Source organism: Pelobates fuscus, chromosome 10 (assembly GCF_036172605.1).
Source record: "Pelobates fuscus isolate aPelFus1 chromosome 10, aPelFus1.pri, whole genome shotgun sequence".
In the NCBI taxonomy this organism is placed as follows: Eukaryota; Metazoa; Chordata; class Amphibia; order Anura; family Pelobatidae; genus Pelobates; species Pelobates fuscus.
In genome coordinates, this window is record NC_086326.1 from 116301806 (window position 1) to 116321128 (window position 19323).

The window sequence follows — 19323 nt, forward strand, 5'->3', positions numbered from 1 at the left end:
AGAGGTAGGGGGGGGAGACAGGGAAAATTGCCCTGGTGCGGAAATCCTTAATCAGGTGAGGTATAGTGCAAACACATATAGATGGCTTCTCACCTTAAAAAGAGCCTATCACTTGGCTCTAAGTGCGTGAGTAGATGAGTCCAGTTCTGGGGTGACTCTACCCTTCTTTGAGCAGGATAAATGGTCCACCAATGTGTAGATTCAATAAAATTTATATTTATTCTATTAGTAAAAAACTTCTATAAAATAAGTTACAATACATACACATTGGTGGTGAGTCCAAAGTCCAAAACGCGTTTCACCGATTCTGTTCGGCTTTTTCAATTGGTAATATACTTCCTGCTCTTTCATACATATATATCCCTGTCTGAACACTGATTGGTTACAGGAGATCGTGATACAGCCAATCACGAGTGCTCCTGTGGAAGAGGGGTGTGTAGCTTCAATGTGCCAATAATCTATCCCGTGTACGTGACGTCATCACGCATGCACACGCGTGCGCGTGACGTCACTTCCGGGAACCTGAAAAGTGTGTATACACCTCTATAGCCTTCTTGATCCGGTCCCACTGGATACAGCAAACAGATATTTCTTCATATATTGCCTCCATAGTCCATAGTGCTTCATTATCCTTCATCAATATGGCGGATGGTTATGGCATTAGTGTCTTTATTCGTTGTATTGATGTTCATGTCTCCATTTTAGTTATGGGCAAAGTCCTGGCATCACTTAATCCTTATAGTGAGTAGTTCCTAAAGCCATATGCTCATTATCAGAGCAAACAAGCAGATATAACAACATATAAAATAATTAGTATAGGCATTGTTCCTATCCTCCTCTGTTGGAGCTGTTGGGAGTGGTTGGAATCTATTCTGTACTGGGATACCGTCAGTGTTTTGAGGGGATCTACATGGCATTGTAGGTTCATTATGTAATGTAGTTGTGGCGGGTCTTAACCCTCTTGGCCTCTCCCTTACTGGTGATCTAAGTTTTGATCCCTGTTTTTTATTATTTGCCGAAATTGCACAAAGATAAGAGTAACCCTCCCGGTAGACCCATTGTCTCCGGTATAGGATCTATTTCCAGTAAGTTATCCCAGTATATCGATAAATGTCTTCAGCCCATAGTGTGCACTTGCCAAAGCTACCTCAAAGACACTATTAACGTCCTACAGATAATTCAAAATATTGTATGGAAGGACAATTATTACCTTGTAACAGCGGACGTGAGTTCACTATATACTATAATCTCCCATACAAGAGGATGCGAAGCAACACATCACTTTTTAGAACTTTCCAAAAAGTTCCCACAACAACAAGTGGATTTCATAATAGAAGGAATACATTGGATTTTAAACAATAATTATTTTTGGTATGGAGAACAATTTTATTTACAGACTTGTGGAACGGCGATGGGCACGAGGTTCGCACCCAGTTACGCGAATCTCTTTATGTCCCATTGGGAACAAGAATTCATCTATGGAGACCGTAGATGGGATGCGAACCTCGTGACCTATCGCCGTTACATTGACGATATATTTTTTTTATCTGGAAAGGGAATGAGGAGTCACTGAACGTATTTTTAACCCATTTAAATACCAATGACTGGGGCATCAAACTTACGAGCCATTTTAGTAAAAACTCTGTAGAATTTTTAGACCTCAATATATATGTCGAACATAATGTTTTAAAGACTTGTACATATTTTAAAAAGGTCGACGTTAACAGCTACATAGGGGAGAAGAGCTGTCATTTCTCCCCGTGGCTGCTAAACGCTCCAAAAGCACAACTGTTAAGGATAAGAAGAAATTGTACAGAACAACATAAGTTGCAAGAGCAATCAGGGAAAATATTAAACGATTTCAGGGAAAAAGGCTATGATGATGATCTTTTAAATAAAGCTTTTAAAGAGGTCGAAGGAAAAGATAGGAATGAACTAATTAAATATAAAGAGAAAACTGATAATGCAGAATCACAAAATCTGAAGTTTATTTGTGACTTTAATCATAATAGTAGGCATTTGAAAAAGATCATTCAGAGATATTGGCCAATACTGAAAAATGACCCTGCCCTTAATTCTATATTGCCGGACAAACCTAATATAGTGTATAGGGGTGTGCAAAACTTAAAAAGCAATTTGGTAAAGAATCACATACCCCCCAAAAAAATCTACAAGTCAGTTTTTTAAAGAATCTAATGGTTTTTATGGTTGTGGCATGTGTGGAGCATGTAAAAACTCGAGGAGCAAAAGAAGAGTGGTAAAGGAGTTCCATCACCCACAAGATGTGAATAGAAATTTTGAAATTAAGCAAGTTATTACCTGCCAATCCACTAAAGTAATTTACATGATCAGCTGTCCATGCGGGCTGACTTATATAGGGAGGACGATGAGGACACTTAATACAAGAATTCAAGAGCACATTAGGAATATTAGAAATGGTTTCCTAAAACACAGTGTGTCCCTACACTTCAAGAATAAACATAATAGTGACCCGTCACTGCTGAAATTTATGGGAATCCAAAAAGTAATTGGTAATTGGAGAGGTGGGGACCCCATAAAATTGATCGGACAAACAGAGATGCAGTGGATTTTTAATCTTAATACCATGCAACCACATGGACTCAATGATGATTTTGAATTGTGCCACTTTTTATAATTAATTTAATATATATATTTTTACATTTTCTACTACTTTTGCCCTGTATTAATTATTATCTATATTTATTTATTTTAATAATTTTTTATCCATAACAGTGGCTCATTCAATCATCTTGGGTCAAGATCTATTTGTATTCTAATAATGGGTGGATTAGCACTTATATTGGTATGGTCTGGCTTGTATAAGAGCCTATGGACATTAATTATGTCCTCAATTGCTTATTTCTGCACATCACTATTTTATGCTATTTATATATGTTTTTATAAGAGTTTATTAATAGGAACAATGCCTATACTAATTATTTTATATGTTGTTATATCTGCTTGTTTGCTCTGATAATGAGCATATGGCTTTAGGAACTACTCGCTATAAGGATTAAGTGATGCCAGGACTTTGCCCATAACTAAAATGGAGACATGAACATCAATACAACGAATAAAGACACTAATGCCATAACCATCCGCCATATTGATGAAGGATAATGAAGCACTATGGACTATGGAGGCAATATATGAAGAAATATCTGTTTGCTGTATCCAGTGGGACCGGATCAAGAAGGCTATAGAGGTGTATACACACTTTTCAGGTTCCCGGAAGTGACGTCACGCGCACGCGTGTGCGTGCGTGATGACCTCACGTACACGGGATAGATTATTGGCACATTGAAGCTACACACCCCTCTTCCACAGGAGCACTCGTGATTGGCTGTATCACGATCTCCTGTAACCAATCAGTGTTCAGACAGGGATATATATGTATGAAAGAGCAGGAAGTATATTACCAATTGAAAAAGCCGAACAGAATCGGTGAAACGCGTTTTGGACTTTGGACTCACCACCACTGTGTATGTATTGTAACTTATTTTATAGAAGTTTTATAGAATAAATATAAATATTTAATAGAATAAATATAAATTTTATTGAATCTACACATTGGTGGACCATTTATCCTGCTCAAAGAAGGGTAGAGTCACCCCAGAACTGGACTCATCTACTCACGCACTTAGAGCCAAGTGATAGGCTCTTTTTAAGGTGAGAAGCCATCTATATGTGTTTGCACCATACCTCACCTGATTAAGGATTTCCGCACCAGGGCAATTTTCCCTGTCTCCCCCCCTACCTCTTTGTTTTACATGTTTCTGAGGAACATCTTACACGTGGACCTAGAAGGTGTGTGCCACCTTAAGTGCACAACGGCGCAAGTGATTAGAGCCAATCCACAATAGGCTCTAGACCACGTGAGTGCTTCCATTTGGAATATATATTTCCACTTTAATTTAACAGTGTTGCACTATATACTTTTCCCTCTTTTTTTTTTTTTTTTTAGACAGCTATTTGCATACTATTATATCCCCAACAATTTGGGAGTAAGTAATCTACTTTTCAGCGCTACACACCTACACTAATTTGGCACTTGTCTGTTAAATAGTGTTTTTCTTGTATTTGATGTAATAGGAATAGAGTTCCTATTTTTGTGTGAAAGCTGCTATAACTGAGAGCACTTTAATTTCTACTATTTTAAGCGCCTTATAACACAGAACACTTTGTATATTTATAATGATGAATTACACAGAACTTGGCGCATGGCCTCTACCCCATCTATGTGAGGGATAACCGTATATAAATTGCATACATCCATGGTGATGAAAATCGGTGTTATATCTTTGAAGTCCAAACTTTTAAGATGTTACAGTAAAGACTGTGTGTCTTTGACACAGGTATATAGAGCTTCAACTGTTTTTTTACAGATAAAATCTAGCCACTGGGCGATGGGTTCAAGTACACCATCTATGGCTGAGACAATGGGTCTCCCCGGTGGTCTCTGAGCATTCTTATGTATTTTAGGGATACTGTATATCACCGGAGTGCGGGGGAAGGATTTGTTCAAAAAATGATACAATTCTGTATCAATATATCCAGCTCTTAAAGACATGTCCAATATATCTACAAGTTTCTTCTGTATTTCTGTTGTAGGATCTCCCTTTAATGGGTAATACGTATTAGTATCCTTGAGTTGTCTTTTCATATCTTCAGAATAATAACTATAATCCATAAGAACAATCCCGCCTCCCTTATCCGCGGGGCGGATAACTATTGTAGAGTCTCTGGACAGATCCCGTAGCAAGCCTCGCTCCTCTTTGGTGATATTATGCTGTTGTCTAGACTCACGTGTAAAAAGGTCTTGAGACATCCTGGCTGTAGAGGATAAAAATGTTTTTATCGTATGTTTGGTGCTGTAAGGGTCAAATGTAGATTTAGTTCTAAATCTACCTGTTCCTGTATCTGCTGTTGATTGTTGCACTTTAGAAGCATTCTGGAAATACTCTTTTAGTCTCATTTGTCTCCCGAATTGAAACAGTTCAGTGCTCCATTTGAATGAGTTTGGGCCGCATGTAGGTCTAAAGGACAGCCCTTTACTTAGAGTGGTAATTTCGGTAGAGCTGAGTGGTCTCTGTGAGAGGTTGAAGATAGGGTTCACCTCCTGAGTGGGGGTTTCCCCCTGAGTGCTATGTTTGATCTTGCGGCTTCTCCTGATCCTGTGTCGTCTTCGCCTTGGAGTCTGCTTCTGGTCACTGTCCCTGTGCCAATGTCACGGTAATATACCCCAACACGCAGGAATAGTTCAATAGTCAAGAGACAAGAAACCAGGGTTCGTCTTACCGGACCTTAGAATGGCCGGACTAGGATGAGTAAGAAAGACAGAGTCTAGAACAAGCCGAGGTCAAGGGAACTGAGAGACAGCGTAACGTAGAACAAGCCGAGGACTGGTACACAGAGGACAAAACAGCGGATAAGCAAGCAAGGATAAGGAGAGAGCGGAGTCAGGAACAAAGCCAAGGTCAAGCACCAAAAAACCAACTGAACGATACAAGCACTAAAGGGAACTGGACAGAAACCACGATAGGGCAAGGAGCAAGGGAAACAGGTGAGTATAAATACCCTAAAGTTCACTTTGATTGGCCCCTGTCATATCCACGCCCCCAAAACGTTAGTGTATGGGGAACGTGGCATGACAGGGGCCAATGGGAGACTGATTCTAATTTAGTCTCCCACTGTCCCTTTAAAAGCGCGCCCGAGACGCGCGGCGCGCTCTTAGTGTCGGGCGGGACACGTGACCGCTTCTCGCGGTCACTGCCCGCCTGACTGATCTTATCGTTGGCTGAGCCGCGCGCGGCTCGTGCAGGAGCAGGGCCGCGTGCGGCGAGAAGAGAGGACCCCGGCCGGCCCCTGGAGAGGGTAAGTACCGCTACAGTACCCCCCCCTGAAGACACGCCCACCGGGGCGGGGAGGAGCAGGCCTGGCAGGAAAACGAGCGTGGAAAGAACGCACAAGGCAAGGAGCGTGAACAGCGTCAGCGGAAATCCAACTGCGTTCCTCAGACCCATAGCCCTTCCAATGTACCAGATATTGGAGGCGACCCCGAAGCAAACGAGAGTCAATTACAGCCGCCACTTCAAACTCCTCATGGCCCTCCACAGAAACCGGAGGAGGAGGAGGGACATGCCGAGTATAACGGTTGCACAGGAGGGGTTTTAACAAGGAGGTATGAAACACGTTAGGAATGCGTAGATTTTTAGGAAGATCCAATGCATACGAGACAGGATTAACCACATGCAAGATACGAAAAGGACCAATAAAACGAGGGGCCAACTTCATAGAAGGCACACGAAGACGAATATTGCGAGTAGAAAGCCAAACCCGGTCTCCCACAGCATAGGATGGAGCCGCCCTGCGATGCTTGTCTGCCTGAACCTTCTGGCGAGCAGCTGAAGCCACCAAAGAACACTGAACCTGCTCCCAAGTATTACGTAGACTAGCCAAATGTTCGTCCAGAGCTGGCATGCCCTGTAAGGAGAATGCAGCCGGAAGAACCACGGGATGCCGGCCATAAACAACGTAAAAAGGGCTGTTACCGGAGGATTCATGAGCAGCATTATTACGAGCAAACTCAGCCCAAGGAAGAAGGTCAGCCCAATTGTTCTGATGGTGGGACACGAAACAACGAAGATACTGCTCTAGAGATTGGTTGGCACGTTCAGCAGCTCCATTAGACTGGGGGTGGTAGGCGGAAGAAAACGAGAGGGAGATACCCATCTCTGTACAAAACGTTCTCCAGAATCTGGAGATAAACTGGCTACCCCTATCGGACACGATCGAAGTGGGAATACCATGCAACCGAAACACCTCCCTGGCAAAGATAGATGCAAGTTCCCTGGATGATGGCAATTTGACAAGAGACACAAAATGAGCCATCTTAGAAAAACGATCCACAATCATCAGGATGACAGTTTTACCATTAGAGGGAGGTAATTCAACAATAAAATCCATGGATATATTAGACCACGGCCTCTCGGGTATGGGCAATGGATGCAACAACCCACAAGGAACTCTGTGGGAGGACTTCATACTGGCACAAGGCATTAACGTAATCGGTGACGTCCTTGCGCAAGGAAGCCCACCAGAAATATCTAGAAACTGCTGAGAATGTCTTAGAAATACCAGGGTGTCCAGCAGTTCTAGTGTCATGATATAATGACAAGATGTCTCGTCTCTCCGGTATATCAACGAATAGCTTATCAGCAGGCCTCTCCCCAGGAGCCAAATTTTGTTTAGCCTGAATAGCTTGTAAGAGAGAAGACGAAATAGAAAGAACAGTAGTAGCTATTATTCTGTCAGGCGGAATGACAGGGGTAACATCGACCTCGAGTTTGTCAGTAGTCTCGAATTGTCTGGACAGAGCGTCAGCTTTAGTATTACGATCACCCGGTCTGTATGTGATTAGGTAATTAAAACGAGACAAAAACAGAGACCACCTGGCCTGCCTAGAAGACAATCTTTTTGCTTCACTAAGGTAGGAGAGGTTTTTGTGATCCGTTAAAATGAGGATGGGATCCCTAGTACCCTCTAGCAGATGTCTCCATTCCTTGAGCGCCAAAATGATAGCAAGGAGTTCACGATTGCCTACATCATAATTCTTCTCTGCTTTGGACATCTGTCTGGAAAAGAAGCCACAAGGGTGTAACGGCTTTTCAGGTGAATCTCTTTGAGACAAGATAGCACCTACCCCTATCTCAGAAGCATCAACTTCAAGAATAAAGGGCAGTGAAGGGACAGGATGCTGTAAAATAGGAGCAGAGGCAAATGAAGCCTTCAGGAATTCAAAGGCCTCGAGTGCTTCTGGTTTCCAGACATGAGTATTACCATCCTTCTTGGTCATTCTGGTTATAGGCGCTACAATGGCAGAAAACCCTTTAATAAATCGCCTATAATAATTAGAGAACCCCAGAAAACGCTGAATGGCTTTCAAACCCTGAGGTAGAGGCCATTCCATAATGGCAGACAGTTTCTTGGGATCCATACGAAAACCCTTGGCAGAGATTATATAACCCAAGAATTGGACTTCAGATTGATCAAATGAACATTTTTCGAGTTTGCAATAGAGACCGTTAACCAGAAGAGTTCTCAACACTAATTTAACATGCATGTGATGAGTCTGTAAATCAGTAGAATAAATTAATATGTCGTCTATAAGTATACTATAACGAATGTATGTATAAATTGACGTAGGACATCATTAATAAATTCTTGAAAAACTGCTGGGGCGTTACAAAGACCAAAGGGCATCACAGTATATTCGTAGTGGCCACTCCTGGTATTGAATGCGGTCTTCCACTCGTGATCCTTTTTGATACGTATGAGATTGTAAGCACCCCTAAGGTCCAATTTAGTAAAAACTGTGGCCTGTTTAAGCCTATCAAATAGTTCTGTGATCAAAGGTATGGGGTACGCATTTTTGACGGTGATTTTATTTAGGCCCCTATAGTCAATACAAGGCCTTAATTCGCCATCTTTCTTAGATACAAAGAAGAAACCCGCCCCTGCCGGGGAAGAGGATCTTCTTATAAATCCCTTCTCTAGAGATTCCTTAATATATTCCTCCATAACCAGATTCTCCTGAGGAGATAAAGGATATATTCTCCCTTTGGGAGGCATCGTACCAGGTAATAAATTAATAGCACAATCGTAAGGCCTGTGAGGTGGCAATTTTTCAGCCTCCCTTTTATCAAAAACAGATTTAAGAGACAGGTACTGAGGGGGTATGACCGTAGGCACGGGAGGAATATTAGTAGAATTCAAAGGGGTGATTTTAACAATACAAGACTCTTGGCAAGAATCACTCCAAGAAACTATTTGTCCTGACTCCCAATCAATGGTGGGATTATGAGTACGTAACCAAGGATACCCTAACACGAGGTGAGAGGAAGGAGAAGTAATGATCTGAAACCGAATGGTTTCTGAGTGTAACACCCCTGCAGACATATGCAATGGTTCAGTTTCATGTGTGATAACTGGGGAGCATAATGGTCTACCATCTATGGCCTCAACGGCCAAGGGTGTCTTCTTCTCTCTAGTGGGTATGTTATTCTCCTTGACAAAACTGGAATCAATAAAGTTTTCGGCCGCTCCGGAATCAACCAGGGCTAGTATATTCCCTGCTATGCAGTTACTACCAAGGTGCAGGGAAACAGGGAGAAGTAATTTATTAAGAGGCAAATGTGAGGACTGTGATGTCACACCCAAGGCCAGTCCTCTATACGGTCTTAGGTGCGATAGTTTCCCGGACGCACGGGACATTCTTGTCTCATATGACCCCTCCTACCACAATAAAGACAAAGTCCCTCCTTTCTCCTATAAAGCTTTTCAGCGTCAGTAAGTTTGGCAACCCCTAACTGCATAGGTTCCTCCTCAGAACCTTTAGATCCCTCGGGAGTCTCAGCTCTAGGGGAGTTAAAGGGAACAAAACGTCTATTTCTGGACCTGGTATATAACCTGTCACGGATCCTGTTATCTATATCGATAAGATAGTCAATCAGGTCCTCCAGGGGTACAGGGAGGTCCTTAGCTGCTACCTCATCCAACATAGTTTCAGACAGACCCTCCATAAACGCAGTAGTAAGCCCATTATTAGTCCAATCTACCTGTGAGGCAAGGGTACGGAACTGAATAGCATAATCGGCTACAGATTTAGGTCCTTGCTTTATTCTCATTAATGCCCTGGCGGCATTTTTTGACCTTTTAGTCGTGTCAAATGTTCTACGAAACGCTGTGAGGAAGCTAGTGAAGTCGTGTACCATAGGCCCATTAGCCTCCCAAATAGGATTTGCCCATTCTAGTGCCTTATCCGTAAGCTGGTGCATAAGAAAACCCACCTTAGATCTATCAGTGGGAAATGAACGTGGGTACATTTCAAAGTGGAACTCCACTTGATTAAGGAATCCCCTACATGTCTTAGCGTCCCCTCCATACCTAGGTGGCGGGGTTAGATGTGCTGAAGCATTAGGCATATTAGCTGTGTCTGGTATAGGGTTTACAGGAGGCGCAGGTACAGGTACCGGAGCTGATCTGGATAACAGTGTCTGGATGGCTTGAGCCATTTGATCCATACGGTGATCCTGTTCTGCGAATCTAGCCTCATGAGTGGCCATCTGTTGTCCTAAACCTGCGGGGTCCATGGCCCTATCGTAATGTCACGGTAATATACCCCAACACGCAGGAATAGTTCAATAGTCAAGAGACAAGAAACCAGGGTTCGTCTTACCGGACCTTAGAATGGCCGGACTAGGATGAGTAAGAAAGACAGAGTCTAGAACAAGCCGAGGTCAAGGGAACTGAGAGACAGCGTAACGTAGAACAAGCCGAGGACTGGTACACAGAGGACAAAACAGCGGATAAGCAAGCAAGGATAAGGAGAGAGCGGAGTCAGGAACAAAGCCAAGGTCAAGCACCAAAAAACCAACTGAACGATACAAGCACTAAAGGGAACTGGACAGAAACCACGATAGGGCAAGGAGCAAGGGAAACAGGTGAGTATAAATACCCTAAAGTTCACTTTGATTGGCCCCTGTCATATCCACGCCCCCAAAACGTTACTGTATGGGGAACGTGGCATGACAGGGGCCAATGGGAGACTGATTCTAATTTAGTCTCCCACTGTCCCTTTAAGAGCGCGCCCGAGACGCGCGGCGCGCTCTTAGTGTCGGGCGGGACACGTGACCGCTTCTCGCGGTCACTGCCCGCCTGACTGATCTTATCGTTGGCTGAGCCGCGCGCGGCTCGTGCAGGTGCAGGGCCGCGCGCGGCGAGAAGAGAGGACCCCGGCCGGCCCCTGGAGAGGGTAAGTACCGCTACAGCCCACTGTTCTTAAAAAAGGGGTAGGGTCTGACGGTATATCACTTTCAGATGCTGACTCACCCGATGTAATATCCACTGTGGGTATATTAGGGCGCACCACTCTCTTCCTGAATCTTCTGGGTCTAGGGGGACAATCGCCAGACAGCCAGTGGTAGACACGGTGATCGTGGTAATCCTGTTGTACCCTCTCATATTTTTGTTTTTTGAATTTCACCAACTCACTTTTATATTTGAGTACTTCCGTATTAAGCTGCTGCTGTATCTTTAAACCCTCAGCGGAGGATAATAATACTGAGTGTTCTGTTTCCAATTCTGATATACTGCGCTTGACATCCACCAAATCAGATTTCACATCTTTGATGGCTATAAGCATCAGATCTAGGGAGGCCCTATTAAGTACATGGGTCCAATCCCTGCATACTGTAGCTTTAAGTCTGCCTATAGTCGGTATATTGAGCAGTCTGAAACCACGTGGGATCATCTTAGCCTTGTAATAGTCTGACAAAAATATGCCATGTAGATCTAGATCTGTGCTTTTTTTATATAGCCTAAGTAACTTGAAGTAAACATCTTTTGGCGTAACATTACTTGGAAGGCACTGGCTGGTTTCATCCCATAATATATCTGCTGCCTCCTCTGGTGTAAATTGGAGGGTTTCAGCATGGTCATTATAGGCTCCCGCTTGTACTAAGTCATCCATGTTTAAAAACAAAAACCCAATTGCTATACACAAACCAATAAATGGTCAGTATGCACTTGTAACAAGTCCAATACAAAAAATGTATAAAAATATATAATTTCACTGCCTGCTGGTGCAAAGAGGGTTAGAGGTGTGTTGTTGGAGTTATTATCATTTATTTTGAACAACAATTACTTCAGATTTGAGGAGCAATGGTACTTACAGATAGCGGGAACTTCTATGGGCTCGGCAGTAGCACCAAGATATGCGAATGCATACATGTACATGTATGAGGTACAATATATCTTAACTCCATATGCAAGATTCATCACGGGATACTATCGCTACATTGATGATCTCCTTATAATCTGGAATAGTACAGCAAAAGAAGCACAGGATATGATTGAAGCATTGAACCAGCTACCTACACCAATCAGGTTTACATCCAATATCAGTGAGAATTCAGTCCAATACCTAGATCTGGAGCTATCTTACGAAATAAAGGGAATTGAGTATACATTGTTTTCTAAACCGACAGATAGGAACACCCTTTTGCACGCACAGAGCGCACATCCTTGGGCGTTGAAAAAATCTATACCCAAGGCACAATATCGGCGAGTGATACGTAATAACTCAAGTACAGCGGCAGCAGAGATACAGTTGGAATCTATGACCCAAAAGTTTGTGGATAGAGGATATGAAGGTCTAGTACTACAAGAGGCTCTTGCACAGGCCAGGTTAGCCCCGAATCAGGCAAAGGCTAATCCTTCACAACGCATGGTGTTTCCACTGACTTTCCACAACTCAGCCGACAAGGTAACAGCATTAATTAAGGACAACTGGAAGATGATATCCACGGACGACTCCCTTCCTAAAATCTTTAAGGAACCGCCCATGATCTGTTCTAGAAGAAACAGGAACCTACGTGACATGTTGGTACATACGGATCCTGTGGACAGTTACTCCAAAACTTTGAAGGGAAATATTCGTGGGTGTATACGTTGTCTGGGGTGTGTCACCTGCGGACACATGATTCCAGCTAAAAAGTTTTGCCACCCACATACTAATAAAACATATGACATAAGGCATACTATCTCATGTAAGACACCATTTGTCATTTATAAGCTTATGTGCCCTTGCGGCCTATATTATGTGGGCAAAACAGAAACCCCTATCTGTGAGCGTATCCGAGGCCACCGGTCAAGTATCAGACTTGCCTATCGAGATGGCCAGTCAGACAAACCGGTGGCCAAACATTTTCTGGAGAAGGGACATCCATTATCCTTCCTCAAATTTGTGAGTATAGACCACATACCTTGTCCCAAGAGGGGTGGCAATAGAGGACGGATGTTGCTCCAAAAAGAAGCATTTTGGATATACCAATTGGGCACATTGGCACCGAGAGGATTAAATGAAAATATCCCTTATTATGCATTTATTTGAAATTTCCATAGCTTGTACTATTTTATTTTAGATTGTATATTAACTCGTATTAATTATTAGGCTCTGGCAAGGGTCTTTATTGTATAGTTAGATATGAAAACACATTTTTTTATCACACTTATATCTTGGTTATAGTTAGTTTAAGAATTTAATTTCTCTACATAATCATGTACAGCAGGGCTTACCATACTGTACATCATATTGCACTGGCATCCCATATTTGGGACACGTTCACTATACCGGCACATTTCTGCTATCATAATCACTTTTGAATATGACATCGTGTTTCTGTATCACAGCAGGATACATATCGAATTTTAATGATATAACCCATACGAATATACTCTAATCAGCACCTTGTTTAATAGATTCATTACATTCTTATTCAGCTAGTAGAAGTTGTGCACGAGTGGTTGCTTAGCAACCATATACACATACATGACACATCGCAAGTATCACGTGCACGCAAAGGGGGCGGGATTTACGTGGGTGTGCGCGCGCATACCCGGAAGTGCTCCCATACACGGTGGACACACATCTACTGCACCTGGGTGAGTTTGCACTAATTGCTTTCTACCTATATATTGTCAGTGTTTGCGTTTGTATTTATTATTGTTTTGATACCCTGAGGAAAGTCCCGAGCGGGGACTGAAACGTTGGTCACATTTTTTTAACTCTGTTTAAATAAATTTTGGATTTTTATAAGACCGGTGAGCGGCTATCCTTTACTGAAGTGTGTGTGTATATGTATATATATATATATATATATATATATATATATATATATATATATATATATATATATATATATATATATTTATTTTTTATGGTTGAGTAATCCTGTCATTGTCACCCCTACACAAAAAATAAATAAAAATAAGAGCACTTGAGGATGTGTTAAAGTTTGCAAAAGGCAAACAGAGATCTGATAAGGTGTGGTTGAATGGAATTTAGGAATTAAGTGGGATGAGGGCAAAGAATTGCAGCACCCCCTATTTAGTAACTGGGTTGAAGGCTTGAAGGGTGTTAAAGCATGACAGAAGTGAGCTGTGAGTTTGGGGTTATGGCAAAGTGAAATAAGGAGTTGAGGATATCAAATAGTCCTTGTGTAACAAGGAAGAGGGCTTTGCTGTTAGAACATTTAAATAATTTTACTAGAAGTAGTCCTGGTCCGGTGCGAGATTTGAGTGCAAGCATGTTTGTTTGTAGGTAGTGTCCTTGGTATCCTAGAGCTGGAACTGTCTATCTTGAGATTGGCTAGGAAAGATGTGACCCTATTGTACAAGGCAACGGCTAAGGTAGAATGGGGGAGCGAGCATGGGGACTGGAGATTAGATGAATGTCAGGAGAATTAAGGTATATGCTAGGATGAGGAGAGTGGTCAGAGGATGCAGGTTGAGGAAATATTGAGCACCAATAATATGGAGGCAATCTAAACTGGTATGATTTTTCCAGATGGTATAAAAATCTCAGCCTTTGAACAGCAGACCGTAAGCTGCAGTGGTTATGGTGACCTATTAACATCATCTCAACTTAACTTGCTTTTAGTTGTAAAAATAAGTTGAAACTATAAACGTCCCTCCTGCATTGTGGTGTAACTGTCTTCTGTCTGCTTTCCTGTCCTAGATGAGTTCGGGATGGGATATACTATCTCAGGCTGTCTCGCTAGCTGCCTGCTTTCATCTCGTGACGTCAATGGAGAGATTGTCTTTTATTCCCCATACAATGTTTGTCTCTCTGCTCACAAGGTAAAATAAAAATAGCCATCAGTTGTAGATTCCTACTTACACATGCAGATCACTGAGCACTAGACGTTGGTGTCTCTTGTAGTGGGATATAAAGTTTAAATTAAACCCAAAACTGTTCTTTTCGAGGTTCCCTGGCTCTCCAGAAAGCCCTCCAATTAAATTTGGGGGATGGAAAAAACATTTTACTCTGTAGAATTCCATAAACTAAGTAATTATTTTTTTTCTAGTACTTTGTTTATGCACAGATGAAATATACATATACAATATTTAACCCCTGTTCAACCATAATTCACCTCTTTCATATTAAGTGCACCTATACTTATTATATATAATTTTATTCAGGAGAAATAGGGCTTTAATTTACCATCAAATATTTAGCTATGAAACATAATTTTATATGAATAAAATGTAAAACAAATTTGAGAAATTATTTTTTAGTTCACGACATTTTACCTGTGAATGTCATAATACTGTTTGCTTTTACTGCAATAAAATACACATATTTGTATTCAGCGATGTCTCGCGTGTAAAACCGTACCTCCTGTATACAGGTTTTATGGTGTTTTGGAAAATTACAGGGTCAAATATAGCATGTTACATTTTTCAGTTTTTTCACATGGAAATTCGCCAGATTGGTTACGTTGCCTTTGAGACCGTATGGTAGCCCAGGAATGAGAACTAGCCCCATGATGGCCTATCATTTGCAAAAGTAGACAACCCAAGTTATTACAAATGGGGTATGTCCAGTCTTTTTTTTTTTTTTTAATTTCTTTATTTTTGAGTCGACACTGAATGTGGCATGGCGATATACAGCGGCTCACGCAGGGGCCGATTACCAGTAAGTTTTGCTTGGTATGTAACAATTGATAGGTGTTTTTTCAGATTATATGACATTGGTATTTTGCCGCCCTGTGTCGTTTTTAACTGTGGAGGGCATTGCTTGCCTGTTCATAAAGTAAAAAGAACACAACAATGCAACACAATAAAATAAAATACATTAAACTGTGAGAGTGTGATACGTAATTCGAGACACTTTCCAACCAATTCACATTGGGTACATGCAATAGTTTCTCTGCGTAGAACAGTTCGGACTTTTGTACTGTCTGCTATGTGCTATGGGCAATGCCGTGTATCAGTCGGAGTCGTGTCATAGTGGGTTTTACAGTCGTATAGGTTTGTGTCTGTCAGTTGCGACTAATGTCGACCCGTCCCATGAGCCATCCCATCTCAGGTTCTCTTTTGGTCGTGGGTTGCGGTGCCCGGTCAGGTTCTTCTTGTGACCGTGGGGAGTATCGTAGGTAGGCCCTAGTGCCGGGTCGTGTGCTTAAGGTGGTCACAGTGCTTTACTTACAAATCGTAATACCAGTTTAGTGGTGCAGTATTACTTTTTGGTTTGGTGTCTGTGTGGATTCTTCATATTTTTAGGGGTTTTATGTGAAGTGTTTGCTGTCTTCCTCCGGTCTCCCTGTCATTGGAGGGAGGGAGCTGGGGGGGTGGAGGGAGGGGCCAGGCTGTTGGGTGGGGGGGGGAGGGAAGGGGTACGCTGTTCGTTGGGGCGTACGGCGGATAAAGGCCCCTTCAGGAGCCTCTGTCTTTGTCCTGCTTGTGTGGGTTTAGTTGTCAAGATAGTCTTCCCATGGTTGCCATATTTTATAGAATGATTTCTGTGTTCCTAATTTGGGCTGTGAGTTTGTCCATCAAATATGTGATGTCCAGTCTTTTTTAGTAGCCACTTGGTCACAAACACTGGCCAAAGTTAGCGTTAATATTTGTTTGTGTGTGGGGAAAAATGCAAAAAACAAATTTAAACGCCAATTTTGGCCAGTGTTTGTGACTAAGTGGCTACTAAAAGACTGGACATACCCCATTTGCAATATCTCAGATTGTCTACTTTTGCAAATGGTATGCTGTCATGGGGGTAATTCTCATTCCTGGGCTACCATACGGTCTCAAAGGCAACGTAACTAATCTGGCGAATTTTAATGTGGAAAAAATGAAACACAAGCCTTATATTTGACTCTGTAACTTTTGAAAACTCCATAAAACCTGTACATGATGGGTACGGTTATACCCAGGAGACTTCTCTAAACACAAATATTAGTGTTTCAAAACTGTAAAATGTATCACAACAATTGTACCGTCAGTGTAGGTGCAGTTTGTTTGTGAAAAATGCAACAAAGTCACTTTCACTGATGAGATCGTTGTAATGCTTTTTACTGTTTTGAAACCCTAATATTTGTGTTCATCGAAGTCTCCCGAGTAAAACAGTACCCCCCATGTACAGGTTTTGATGTTTTGGAAAATTACAGGGTTAAATATAGTGCTAGCAAATTAAATTCTTTGCACTTTCTGCCTGGATTATCAGGCTGGTCCCACAAATTGTAATTAATAAAATTACATAATTATGTAAAAATATTACATAAATATATACGTAGAATTAAAAAAATGTAATTAAAAAAATATATATAATATATATATGTATATAGCTATATTATTTAGTTCTAAGTGTATTTTGATATCAAATTATATATATATATATATATATATATATATATATATATATATATATATATTGCATTGATACAATAGGGTATAATAAAATACAACAACAATATTAATACACAATATATACAAAATTTAACATAGAACAGGTAGGAAATAACCATAACACATGCATTCTTTTTTGAGGTATGTAGAGAGGGAAGATTTTAAATTGTGCGGGAGGTCGTTCTACAATTGCTGTGCTCTGTAAGAGAAGGAGGTAGACTAAGTAAGGTGTTGGTACTGGATCGGAGGTTATAGGAAGTGGGAACAGCTGGGGAAAGAATTTTGTGCAGGTAGGGCGTAAGCTTCCCAGAAAAGCTCTTAAACACAAAAAAGATGAACGGAACATTCCAGCGACAGACAGTTTAGTTCTTTTAGCATGTCACAATGGTGGGACCTGTAATTACATTGTAACGCAAATCTGCAGAACGAGTTATACAATGTATTCCGTTTATTAATGTGGGATTGTGGTGCAGGTGCATATTCTACATCCCCATAATCGTTTAAGCCGGGTCCCCAAGGACGGCATAGCACGCCCGCCGTCCTTAGGAGGTTAAGCAAGGAAAATCTTCTATGCATAGTTTATTTTGTTGCAAATCAACTTTTGTAATTCAAACTAGAAAAAAACATTCTTGGGCAACACGCAAAAAACATACCAAAAAAACTAAAACTCTGAAAAGCAAAAAAGCCTTGCTGAATTATGCGATCAGAATGTCTTTGAAGGGACACTACTTGCACCCAGACCACTTCAGCTCATTGAAGTTGTCTGGGTGCAGTGTCCCTGCATCCTTAACCCTGGAAAGGTAATTATTGCAGTTCCTAATCGACTGCAATAATTACCTTTCCTGGCTAATCATGGCAGCATCACTTATGGGTAGCTCCGCCCCAATCAGAAACAGAACAGGAAAAAATCTATTAATCTGGACCAGACTATAAAAGGTGTATAAAAGGTCCCTCCTCCTTCCATCCCACAGTCTTTTTTCCTGTCCTTTCAGGACAAACAGGATATTTTATTTTGGGCCACCTTCCCATGTGTACCATGGGCCTCCAGATGAAGTTCAGCCTCTCTTCATCTGAAGAACTCCGTAAACAGCCTGCACAGGCAGGACTAACTGAGTTTAGTACAGATTAGCATCTGTACTATTATGGGAGAAATTATACTATATTATGATGTGGGGTCGGCTGTTGCCTTAAAAATTCCCCTTATGGCATCAAAACCCCCTGATCTGAGGGCAGAGATTTTGTAGAAGCTAAGGTAAGTCTGTGTCTTAATGTTGTTACAGACGAATTGTGAAGTCAATAAATATTTGTGGGTTATCTTTCTATTAATTTGACTGACAGCTCTTTGTTGTAGTCCTTACCTGTGTCAGTCGTCTTCTTTTGTGTCATTCTGACGTGCAGAGGCAGAGTTTCTTCCGATCCTGGCTCTTCTGTGTTCGGAATTCCGGCGCATGCGCAGTAACGGCGGCGTCTGGCGGGCCATCTGCACATGCGCAACCTAGTTTCGCGCTTAAAGGTATATCGCGCCTCAAAATTTCATTCGGGGGGGCGTGGCCTGACTGCCGACAGAGATGGACGCTTAGAGTCAGAGCTCCGCACCCGAGGCTCCAAATAAGCACTGCCAACGGCACCAACCCACTTCAAAAGCACCAGAACCGAACCCTAACGACCTCCTAAACACTTACCTACGGATGTCAACCCGCAAACATCAAAAAAAAGGCCCCAAAGAAGCCATTTCTGTGGCCGACATGCTCACAACCCCGCGAGCGTCTTCACGTGGCATCATGGAGGACACGAGCACCGGCAATAGAACCGGAGAAACCAGCCCCCGTGTCGCCTCCACAGCGGCGGGCAAAACCCCAGAGGCATCATCCAGTGCCATCCTTCAATCACTCGCAGAAGTGAAGGGATACCTGGCGGCAGAAATCGCACGAACTGCGGAGGAAGTCAAGGCCGAAATTGCCGCAATTGGCGCCCGCACGACAGAAACAGAACACAGAGTGGCACGACTAGTCACAGCACAGAATACTACCACTTCACTCACTAATGTGCTCCAAC

General features: G+C 42.0%; 1 protein-coding gene across 1 annotated transcript in view; it reads left to right on the forward strand.

The window, feature by feature from the left end:
• LOC134575105 (zona pellucida sperm-binding protein 4-like) overlaps positions 1 to 19323 on the forward strand; it is a 177694-nt gene that overhangs the window by 41245 nt on the left and 117126 nt on the right. Inside the window, exon 2 of the mRNA XM_063434271.1 lies at positions 14600 to 14721. Coding sequence (XP_063290341.1) covers positions 14600 to 14721 — 122 coding nt within the window. The remainder of the gene's footprint in view (positions 1 to 14599; positions 14722 to 19323) is intronic.